At 40.8% G+C, this 12,536-nt stretch overlaps 1 protein-coding gene across 1 annotated transcript in view; it reads right to left on the reverse strand.

The window, feature by feature from the left end:
* efna4 (ephrin A4) overlaps positions 1-12,536 on the reverse strand; it is a 29,887-nt gene that overhangs the window by 6,776 nt on the left and 10,575 nt on the right. The window contains exons 2-3 of the mRNA XM_011485293.4: positions 4,598-4,896; positions 616-684 (exon numbers count right to left, since the gene is read on the reverse strand). Of these exons, the coding sequence (XP_011483595.1) occupies positions 616-684; positions 4,598-4,896 (368 nt within the window). The remainder of the gene's footprint in view (positions 1-615; positions 685-4,597; positions 4,897-12,536) is intronic.

The following is a 12,536-nucleotide window of genomic DNA, read 5'->3' on the forward strand; positions in this document are numbered from 1 at the left end:
ATCCAGAGGATGGGAACTGGGACAGACGCCGCTGACACACATGTCAGGGCGCACATACACAAATGCTCAATGCACTTCAACTGCCAAAGATCACACGCAAAGGTTCAAATAGTCATGCAGAAGCATAAAAAAAAAAAAAAAAAAAAACCCTAGACGCATGGTGTACGAGACGACAATTGGATTTGGAGAAAGCCTGTGCACACACACCAACAACTGTAGAGGGATTCCCACAGTGACTGGGAAACATTCCCAACCGGAATGGGCAGCTCACTGGACTGGAAGACCAACATTACTCCAGGCGGCTCTGGATTAAATCAACTCTGGGAATTTCACACTGAGAAGGGAGATGGGGGGAGTGGGAGACTGAGGATAACAAGAAGGAAGAGTAAAGAGGTGGGGTGGGTGGAGTAAGATGTTCTTCAAAGGTAAGCATAATTAGGAGAAGTTGATAACTATTTTTTTACATTGTTAAAGAAAGCAAAAAATGAGGTAAGTCTACACATCACTCCATCAGCTCCAGCCTTGATAGTTGAGATGTGAGAGGTAGAAGAGTCTGCTGGTGTACAAAGCAAGGAGCATGAAAGGAAGAACAGATGAAAAGACGAGTGCACTCACTGGGCTCGCAGCACACTGTGACACGCAGCTTCATACATGGGCGAGGAGGGCCTTCATCTGTGGGAAGAGCTGAGGAGAACAAGAAAAGACGGATGTAAATAAGCTACTCGCTTATCAAACCCAACAAACTGAATTCAGGTTGTTAACACGTAGAATCCATGACATTTGCATAATGCAGATCAAAATTCTTTGGTGGAAAATGCAAAACTTTTGTACTCTTTTTGAAGGTTTCTTAAGAGAAGGTTTGTAATCTCGTTTTAGCTTTCTCACTACATCAAGAATCCGTATAACCAATGACAGACATTACACTCAGCTGCAAATACAACTGAAAATGCAACAATAGGAAATACTAACCTACAGTAGGTAACATGAAAACAAGACATGACATGCTCATGAAGTGTATTGATGTCAGTTTACGGCACACACAAACACACACAAACGCTGCAGTTAATTCTTTTTAAATCAGAGCTATTAACGAGCAACTGGTAACTCAGCATGCGCCCATGATGCAAGCTGAGCTGGATCACTGATGGGCTTTCTCAAGGTCTGTCATCATTTCAAATAGACAGACAAACTGGAAACATGTGCACTTAGTAAACAATCACAACCAAAATCAAAGTTCAACACAACTAAAATATTAAAGTGATTTATGATTTTGTTAAATACATTTAAAAAAGAAGATTTGACTGATATTAGCTATTAAGAGTAGCAATAAATAATAAACTGTGTAAATGTTTCACTAATAATAGCTTTGTACAAAAAAAACATCTTTGTAGTAGAAGTTCAGACTTTATTGTGCAACATAAAACATCTAAAAATGTTAGTGAAACGATTTATATAACTCCTATTTCTGCTGCTTCACACAAATACTTGAGTCTATTTCAAAGTATTGGTCCAAATGAAACAAGATACACTAACTCTGGATTTGAAACTCCATACAAAAATAATGAATTAAGACTTTAATGATGTAAAAGGGTTTTTGATTATTTAACATTTTTCCCCACAAAAACTATGAATTAAACACTTTTTTGGTAATTATTACAGACCTAAAAAAATTATTGGGCAAATTTATAAAGTGATAAAGTATTCATCATTGCCTAAAGAGGTGTGGAGCCAGATGTTTTGCTGACAGAAGCCAATCCGGTTTAGAGGTGGGACAAAAGCAGAAACTTTAGATGTAGATAAATAATTTTTTTCTAGAGTGCACCACTTTTTGACACTAGTTTATGTATCATCATTTTACTTCAAGTACCCGATAAATCCTTTTTGTTATTTATTTTCTGAAATAAATCAGTTACAGACATGAATCAGAGCAGCATCTTTACAGTCTTGAATCTGGTTTATTCAGTAAAAAGACAGAAAGCTCAGGTTTCTTAGGACTAAGATTTTCATTTTTTTTTAGTTTTAAATATTTAGGCATATATGTGTTCCCTCCCAACCCAATATTTATTTAATCCGAAATCTCTTCAATATAATTAAGATTGTTAAATTTGAAACTTCAACTTTTTCCGCTCAAAGAAAGTATGACAATGAGCAAGCACACACACGCACAAACACACACACACACACATAAAATTGATCACACAACACACTCATTTTTGACATAAAGACCAAAATTGTGGCCCGAATCACAAGATGATCTCTGAACCACAAAGAAAAAAAATTCATTCAGAACACTGAGTTCAGAATTTTGGAAAATTAATGAAAGAAAAAAAAAAAAAAAAAAAAAAAAAATCACACAAGCAATGTGGTCAGTTGCTTAGGCCAACAATATGTGACTTTTGCATAAAGACAAAGTAAACTCTGCAAAAGTGACTGGACAACTACATGACAAAAAGGATGAAAGGGACCTGTAACTGTATTTTAAACTGTGTCATTTGGGGTTTTCAGTACGGTATACAGGGCCGGCTCTCACATAAGTGTCAAAGCTTTGCAGAGAAGTCCATTCCTCTAAAAGTGTCTAAAAGGTTTTGCAATTTGGGCTTTTTTTTCCTGCCTTTGCAGAACTTCTATGCCCTCATTCCCACCTTTATTGTGCCCTAATGGAGGCAGCTGACTATCTGAGGATGTCAAGCTGTTTCCTGTTTTTGCTGACCTGATCGTGCAGAACTTGCGGGGTTCAGTTAGCAGCTTGGCCAGTGTGGCAGAAGCCAAGAGAGAGTGGATTTTAAGTGTCATAGTTAATGGCAGAGAAGAGCTGAGCCCGGCTCAGACTGAAGCTTCTAATACCATTAGTGCTTCTAATACTATTGTAGTGTTCTCCGGGGCTGAGGCCATTATGCTGGATCCAGTGTGGCGTGCTCATTCAGTGCACGGACTCCAGAGCCAGACATTTGGACCAACTTTACACGTTATCTTTGATGTGGACAAATACACACAATTGTCCCGAGTCCGCTGTGGCCCAACTGGTGGGGAGACCTATTGTTGCTTTTCTGTGAACTGGCATGAACAATCACAATAGCCCAGTGTGCATGTGCGCGCATACATCCATGTGTGTGTGGAACCGTCCTCTCATGCCCTCACAATACTCCATTGTCCCACAGGCTGCAACAGTAATTTATGTAAAGATTCTTTCTCTTCCTTCATCTCATCCGTCCCCTCTTCTCTGTTGCTTTTGTCGTCACCCCTTTTATTTCTGCGGCGTGGAGTCCTCTCCTCGCCATCCTTTCCTCTTGCCCCCTCCAGTCCTGAGAGGTTGAGTCCATCTTTTGCTCTCTTTTTCCTTCTGTCACTCTTCCTCCTTCACTATATCGATCAGCATTCGTCCTCCCACATTTTGCCAACCTCCCGCCTCTTTGTTGCCATCCTTCCATAACATGCTTTCACTTGACTTTTCTCCCTTTTTCTTTCATACTCTACTCCTCATAAATTTACACTAGGACTTTCAAAAGTTTTTTTTTCTTTTTTCTTTGAAGCTGCCCACTAAACGTGTGTGCCTTTTCATTTGTTTTCTCCCTCCAGTGGTTTACGATAAATGAGAGGAGAGGAGCTCCATGGTGAAACAGCCATGTCTAAAGAGCCTGCAGGTTTATGAAAAGATTGTAATAATGCCACGCTTCATGAATTTAGGGAAAACATTAGGGGAATGAGCTGCAGTTTGCCAATAAAAGCAAAACTGACATTTCTTTGAACCCCCATATCCCTCAGAGATGCACCCCACTGCTTAAACGTCTTCCAATTTAGATGTCTGTGGACAGTTTGCACTTTAAAACCCGGTCCCCATCTTCTGTTTCCAAATGGAGCAGGGCCTCAAGGAAAGTGATTACTTTAAAACCTTCTAAGCTTCTAATAATGATATTATAGCTTTTTAAATCAACATTTAGCATCATTAATTTTTGCCCAAATCTGCAAGAAATAAAAAACAAACAAACTTAAAAGTCCCGCTCTGATCATCTTTTGTAAAAGCGATCTCAGTGGTCTTTTAACTATGATTATGCCGTCTTTAGGCAAAATTAAAAAATTAAAAAATTTGAAATTTGACTGAGTTGAGGACGGAATCGTTAGCACGAGTACGCCTGCCCTCAATTTCCATCATCCTGTTTACATTCTGTCCCGCTAGCTTACATCCCCTCACTACCTCAACCTAATTTTAGTGGTGTTACAAAAATGGCAAGCACTATTGAAGCTATCCAGCCGTACAGTTTTGAGCCAGATGCCAGCTCAGATAAGGAAAACCCAGACGTACATGGATCTATTTGTCTGCAAGTGGATGTATCAGAATGGAATGCAGCAGGGAGCTTGTGGCCTGTTGACTGTAGCACCTATGTCAGTGCTAAAAGCTTTTTCCAACTGCATTTTTTTCACCTGCTCCTGGTTCACAACGATCTGAATAAAGAAAAACCTAGAAATACAATTCTTAATTTTCTTTATTTTTGTCCACTTTCATGAAAAAAGCTACGATAACATCTTAAAAAGACCAAAACACAGTTTTCATTGGAGTGGGTCTTTAAAAGTTTGGCAAATTTAGTGATAAAATACTCACAGCTGTAGTAGTAATGTTTTCCAGGAAGAAACTCAAAGCCCAGCGAGAAAGGGGTGAATCTTAGGATCTTTTCAGAGAAGCGCACAGGTCCGAAAGTAGCATTCGGCTTGTTGCACTCCCACCTCTTGATGGAACCTTTGGTCTCCACACAGCCCTTGAACGCATCCTCTGCTATCAGGTAGAGGTCAAGCGTCTCTGGCTGGTCAGCACCTGGGGTCTCCTTGCTGGGGTAGTGGGGGCAGTAGATGTCTAGGTAATCAGTCAGATTCACCTGGACGGACAGATCTCCTGCTGTTAACCTGGGAAGAAGAGAGGAAGGACATTAATTTTTCATGTAACAATTACAGACTAATACATGGCTGAGGAGGTGATTAAACACAAAGAGAGCCAGGAGAAAAAAGGCTTCTTCCAGGAGACAGTTCATCAATATAACCCAATTTCAGAAGCTGATGAAACTGAGCTGCGCACATCTTTAATGATTTTTTTTTTTACATTTCAGAGCTGTTTTATGCTCAAGAACAGCATAAAAAAGAAATTAAGCACAGGAATGCTTTTGAGATATTTAATATAATAAAAAAAAAGATAGTTTTTTGCTCTTTACAACCTTCTAAACTGAACTGACAGATGTAGCTGTGTACAAGCTTAAGCAGACGTGAACATGCAACAACGTCAGGCAAAACTGACTGCTGGCATAACAGCAATTTTGGACAAGAGAGTGTCATTAGAACAGAGCAGCTGCATAATGTATGCCATTTTGAGCCGACTGGTCTGACTTCTCAACTTTGCAGCCATGTACAAACTAATAAGAAATAAAGTGAGAAAGGGGAGACAAAAGGATCAAGTGCAAGTTGGTGACAAGAAAAAGCAAAAAAAAGCAAATGGAAACAAGCAAAAGAAGAAGGGAGATTGTTAGAAAAAGACTGGAGAACAAGACAGCAGACTGATGTTTTGGAGAAAAACTTGAACTAAAAAGAAAGATAAGCTGTCTGAAAAGGTGAATAAAGGGCAGTAGAGAGGAAAAAAGAAAGTAAAGTATGTTAATAAGTGACCCTGGAGAGTGCGAGTGCAGACACACTGAGAGCAGAACAACGGAGTGGAGAAGGAGAGGAGACAGACTTTAATTGGTCCTCTCTTCACACAGAGCAGCAAGAGAGAAGAATGAGGGGCAGAATGCGACTAGAGTAGAAGGTTCAGGTCCGTCAGTGGGAGTCTTTATAGTGGGGTGACAGAGCGGAGGAGAGAGGAAGAGAGTGCAGGGAGTCAGCGAAGGAGAACATGGGAGGGAAAGAGTGAGGGGGAAAAAACGAGTGGAAAGGGGAAAGGGGTTGATGTGTTGGTGCCTGGCAAAGTAGTCTTAAGTTAAGTAGGCGGTCATAAAAGAAAAGAAGACCAAAAGGAATAAATAGGAGGAAAAATGAGTGCAGAGAAGCGAGAGAAGGAAGAGACCAGGGTGATGAAACAGAAATGACGTGGATAGACATGACAGGAGGTGGGAGTCTGAAATAGTCCAGCAAATCTGCAGAGTGTATCAAGGGCAGCAGGAACATGAAAAGAAAAGTCAAACAGTTGTTTGATTTTTCATAGGAGGACTAGAATAAGTATAAAGGTAATTAGAAGAGGCGTTTTTCCTCTATTATAATTACCGTCATAGTGTGTAATTCTATATGTAAAGAAGTAGTGTGTGAGAATATGTGTATATTTTGAGCATAGACAAAAACATTGGACTAATGATCACTCTCATGATTCTGATCGGGGAAAAGGAAGCCTGAAGTGGGACAGGTGCCAGTATGCACCGCCCACCTCAACTAGGTGCCATGAATGGCAGATTGAGTGGGACAAAATAGGGTTTAGACCATTGACTGTACATGAGAATTGGACTGAATAACTCCTCCCCCCATTGGGTTTTAAAAGGGAAGTACCCCCTGGGTCCTCAAAAAGCCAAATCCTTTTATATAGCTATATACGGCCATTACTCATTCAATGTATTTGTGAGAATAACCAGTCTTTCTATATTCCATTTTGTAAATATAATCTTGCTTTTTTCCCCCTTTTTTTGTAGTGCACGTTACTCAAGTTATAAACTGCCCAATCAGGTCACAATAAAGCATGTGGATTCATGTGAAACGTTTGACAGATTTCGCCAATCCTGCTTTCAAGAGGTAGGGGTGTGGCCTTCCAACAAGCTTACTCCTGACTGGTGAGACAGGTTGCCATAGATGTGTTGACTCAGACCAGCTCAGACCGATCACAGATTTCTGACTATTTCTGGTTTCAACATATCGCAAAAAAATGGTGACTAAATCGACTTCATTTCATTAGAACCGGAAGCAAGTCATTTTCTATGGGTGACGACGTCACACTGACTCAGTCCACTTATCTTATCCCTTCAATAGATGAGACCACCCATCTGACAATAAAAACTCTCTCACTCCCTTTAATCCAGAAATTCAGGAACTAATTGCTGATTTTGAAAAGTTGTATAGGTTTGTTTTGGATGTAAAATCTATATTTTAAACTTGGGAGTCCATAGGAAATTTCTCCATTCTGAAACCTGCCTCTAGTGGTCTTTTGGAGAACTGCAACTTTGTTTTTAACTTCCTGGTTTGGAAATACTTTACTTTAGGAATAAAAGCAATAGTTTCCTAAAATTGCTTCGGGTTCAACATGTTTCACAGTAAACTGACAATCCATCCTAAACATGAATCACCATCAGGTTTCCTCACTTCAGGCACACAATCATACCCACTGATGGTCAATATTGCCTGTATGACTGCATGTGTGTCTGCACTCATGTGCTCGGCCAAGTCCAGCTGCTTAATTAAAATGTGTTTGGAGGAGAATTGAAGCATAAAGCCAGCTTTTACACGGCAGAAAAACACACGACCTGTTTGCATTGTGGCATGAATTTCATACCACATGTGGTGCTTTAAGAATGGTTTACTCTTGAAGTGTGTGTGCATATGCAATAATAGACACATGCTGTGTCAATACGCTGCACTCCCTGCTATGCATGTCATACACCTCAAGATTCAAGATCTTTTTTTTCCTCCTCTCCCACACCTGACTTGGAATTTCTCCTCATCTTCAACTTCTATTCAATCTCTTCCCTCATCTTTCCCACCATGGATGACATGCACTCATCCTCCATCTGTTGCTTTCACATGCTGCATATACTAGATTACCTGATCCGTTATCTCCCACATGCCTTAAACATCAGCCAGAGCCGCATGCATGCCAGCAATTATGGAGTCGGTGTGCTGTACTGATGTCAAACTGTCAGCCCTCTTTCCCTCCTTCACCCTTCCTTCTTCCCCACTTCCCTTCTTCCTGCTTGGCCCTGGTAGGCTTGGGTACGCCCTAATTACACTAGGCATCGTCCCCTCCTGCCAGCCACGAAACAGCAGAGTTGTGACAGCAACGGGGCACCATGGGAGCACTGAGGAGCTGGGGGTACTGGAGCCTGTTGGAGCAGCCTATCAGTGGGAGAAACCTTTGGATGCAACATAAAAAAGGAGGACTGGCTGAGTCCAGTTTGCTGGAGCAAAGCTGAAAGAAACAACACACAAACAGAGAATCTAATACATACCCAGCAGGACATAAAAGTACTTCAGGAGAATAAAACATGCTCCATCCCCTCTTGCTACAGGGTGATCAGCGACACCCTTTGTGAACTGCTGCAAATCCCACAATAGAGTCCCATCTAAATAACACGCTGGGCTCTTCAGTGGAAAACCTTAAAAAAGGCTGTCATTTATCTCATCACAATCAGAAAAAATGATTCTAAATTTAGACCCTGAACATGGCTGATATCCTGCAGATTTGTCTCAGAGAAAGTGTGTGCACAGAGGGATAGATGTGTGCGTTGGTTTATAATGAAATGCAGGGGGTTGACTGTGTCAGAGACCTAGACCTTTGATCCTTTAATATGAGAGAATAATTAAACGAGCAACAATCTTGCAACACAGCCTCAAGAATACAGAACAGATACTCTGTTCCCCACTGCAGCTGCACACTACACACCCTGAATACACAGGGGCACCTAATAAATGGAGCTCACAACAACATCACAGATAAAAATATTATACAGTCAAAATGCAAATGGCGTGCTTACATTGTAGAGTGCATCTCAAATGAGTGCATGAAATGCACAGTGTGCACAGGAGTTTGAATACACACCCTTGTGTTTGTAATGGTACACTAACCAGCCCCCTGTAAAAGTCTTTTGATTCCTTTTAGTGATGGTTGGAAGCAGAATGCTTGGTTGAGTCTCAGTTCTTCTGTGGTCAATCGCTGCGGGGATGATCGCCAACTCAAGGCCCTATGCTGACTGGACACAGCACTCTCAGGGCACCCTGCCCTGTTGGGGCACATTGAACCATGACAGCTATAAATACTATGGTGGATCTCATAAGAACGGGCAATTTCCCATTAAAGAAAGGTCAATACTCCAGGTATGACAGAAAAGTTTACAAGATCTATTCATTTTACATTTAAAAAAAACAACCTTATTCATTCAAAGTAAGGCAAGGCAATTTTATTCATATAGCACAATTCAAATTGCTTTACATGAAACAATATAAATAAGTGAATAAATAGTAAAGGTGTCAGTAAAATAAATTTTAAGTAAGTTTAAAAAGAATTGAATTTAAAGTAAGCTTAGGATGTATTCCAATTGGGAAACTGGACCCAGTCTGCTTAATTTGGTCAGGATCGAGTCCTGAACCTTGCATTTGGATCAAGCGGCCTTCCCTGATTCGAACCAAAGCCAGTAAACAAAACCACGCTGGGTGTATTCAGACTGAAACTTTGTTCCGGATTATTGGGGGAAACAAACTCTGGTTTCACTTTAAGCGAACCAAATGTATCTAGTCTGAATATACCCTTAAAGTAACAGTGTGGCTGCGAATTTCTGAATAAAAATGAATTAAATGTAGCCGAGACCAGTGGGTCTTTTACCCGGATTTAAATAAACAGAGTTCCCGCTGATTAAAGACTCTCTGGAAGTGTAATTCTGAGGAAGCTGAATGCAGTATCTCCACTTTTGGTTTTGACTCTAGAAACTGACAAAAGGCCGGATCGAGATGACCAGAGAGATCTGGATGGGACATACTGGATCGAAAGGTCAATCATGAAGTTTTGGTACCAAACCATATAATGCTTTAAAAACCAGAGACAGAACTATAAAATTTATTCTCTGGCAGACAGTGTAAGGACCTCTGAACTGGACTGAAGTGTTCTACATTGTTGGTCCTTGTGAGAACCTGAGCAGCAGGGTTTTGGATAAGCTGCAGTTTCCTGATTGCTTTTTTTGGTAGACCTGTATAAACATTTTTGCAGTATCGACATTGTTTTTTCTGTGTCTTAAGCAGATCCAAAAGTAAACAGGCACAAACAAAACTTCAGCTCATTCCTCAATGAAAATAAAATAGCATACCCCTGTGAAGTAGTACTGGGGCTTAATGCACTGCAAGCTTGTTGACTTTTAAGTAAGGTGGAGACCTAAAAGCTAAGGCACATTGCACAAGGGTGTGTTACCTTGCATACTTGAGGCCGTTTTGCTTCATCTGCAAGACCCAGTCTTAATGTTACAGAAGCAGCACTGAACGCTGTATAAAGAACGTTTGAAAGTCCCCACATTTCTTTTTTCTCTAATCAAAATCTAGCTGTTTCATTGTATTAATATCATTCTTCTTCCATCTTAATTGAATACTTTAAACCTGTTGACCTCCTGATTTCCTGATTAAAGGTTTGAACAAAAAAAAATAAAAATAAACTGGAGGTTGATCTTATCTCACTTCACGTCATTCAGCTGCAGCATCATGGCTAAATAGAATCCATCTTGGCGTGGCGGCATGCGGTTCTGCTCCCTGATCGTCTCAAAAACGCAGTGGTACGTGTCCGGTCTGGCCGCATTCAGCAGCTAGAAAGAGTCATTCTCACCGCTGCTAATGCTAGGCCTGACAACCACACCACAGGTGTGTTTGGGACTTGACTTCTTGGTACAGTGAAATTTATTATGACTCCTTTCTGCCAGACTATAAACATCTTCATTAAAACAGAGCTTTGCAGTCAGTTTAGGTTAGCGGTAAGCTTTTGGTAGAAACAGACTACGAAACTGACTTCTTGAGAACAGGTGATTTAGTTGGTAACCAAGTTGGTAGGATAGTTACCTTTTCTGGGTACCTACTTTATGCGAACATGCTCTCAAACCAACCAAAGTTTTAGATGCCGGTGCTTCTCACACCTTTCTTCAAATATTTAATCACTGCATCATACCGATAACAATTTGCATAACCACATCCTCTATCAAATAGGCTATAGGTAATGTCTTCCTCTACTTCTCACATCTGCTGATAATCATGGCTCTACTTTTGGTTATACACAGTCTGAAGCAGTCTTTCCCTTCTTTGAGACAGACAAAACTATTGTGCTTTGCTCTATCCTGAAATGACTTTTATTGTTATAAAAACAAACCTCATTTTAATTGGAAGACACAATTTGTAATGAATGATTTTCCCAAAAATAACAAATGAAATGAAAATGAAAATCCCAGACACAGGAAGCCCTTTTTTTTAGAGTTCACTCCATTGCAAGCTTATTTATCTCACACTTATAGCGGAGTGTGAGATAAATCAGATAAAAGAAAGTTAGGCGGTTCAATTAGAGTTTTCTTGAAGGTTACAAAGGCTTCAGTGACTTCTGACTCCAAAGACAAGGACAATAACACACAGGAGCGAGACTAACCACATCTACTCCATACTTCCTGCAAGACTATACAAAGCCCGGACCTCACTGTTCACCATTTCCTCTCTCCAACAACATCTCTCTCTCCACACTGATGGAAAACAGAACTAAATGAGGGCATCCCCACCCCCTTTAAACCCTCACAAAGCTGTGCTGTGTCCACAGCCCAAAGTGTTGTGTCTATCATGGTGCTAACTCCCCTCAATGCGCACAAACAAGGATGTTACCCCCCATCTATGACCATCTGTGGCTCCCCCACTGTCCTGCCTGCATGACTGGCTCCAAAAATCCTTTTATAAACTCCCCCTGCTCACACCACCTAGCATTCTATGCAAACTTCCCCTCAATAGATCCCAAATTTCACTAATCTGTGGCTTTGGGCATAATCAACATGGCCAAGGTAAGATCGCTAAAGAGAGCAAAACGTTGTGTTTATCTTCATATTCCTGGTATGAATCTCTCTCAGTGTGACTTTGCTTCCTTCAAGGTCAGGAGAACATCTATTTAACACATGAACCTTTTGGGTTTGTTTTGCTCAACTTTTAACCTTCAAAAGTAGATTTTATGAGACCTTTGAAATTTTTTCCCCTCTTTCTTGTATCCTTTTGTGGTTTTCTTCAGCAGTTCACTTAAACGCCCAAAGTTGTACTAATATTTAGTAAGATCTGGCAGACTGGCCTCTTCGAATGGAATGACTAACATCAGACAGACCACGATTGACAGGGGATATTTCTGGCATAAATGATATCATACAGGAATTTGGTAAATGTTGGTCAGTAGGAGAGTTTACTTCAATAAAGTCACTAGTGGTACTTTTCTTTTTTAGCATACAGACTCAATTAAATGATCACACTGCACAGCTCATTGGCACCACCCTCCTTTCAAACTGTGTGGATCAGCAGGCTGTCCCGAACACCCGGACCCATCAATTTACAGAGTGATAAAAGGCTCGGATGCAATACACACAGGCCTGCCGCTCCAGGCCTAAAGAATCTGTGGCCTCAAGTAAAGACAGAGCCTATTTTCTGCCTGTTACAGCGCCGGTCCGCGTGGTGTGTGTGTGTGTATGTGACCATTCTGAGGGGCTAAGCAGCACAACAGGACTTATAGCTACGGCCAGCAGAGCTGAGGAAAATTGCTCGATTCAGGCCCACAGGATCCATCTGTATGGAAACCAATTCATCTGAAGCATTTT

Source organism: Oryzias latipes, chromosome 16 (genome assembly GCF_053564925.1).
Source record: "Oryzias latipes strain Hd-rR chromosome 16, Olatipes_Hd-rR_3.1".
NCBI lineage: Eukaryota > Metazoa > Chordata > Actinopteri > Beloniformes > Adrianichthyidae > Oryzias > Oryzias latipes.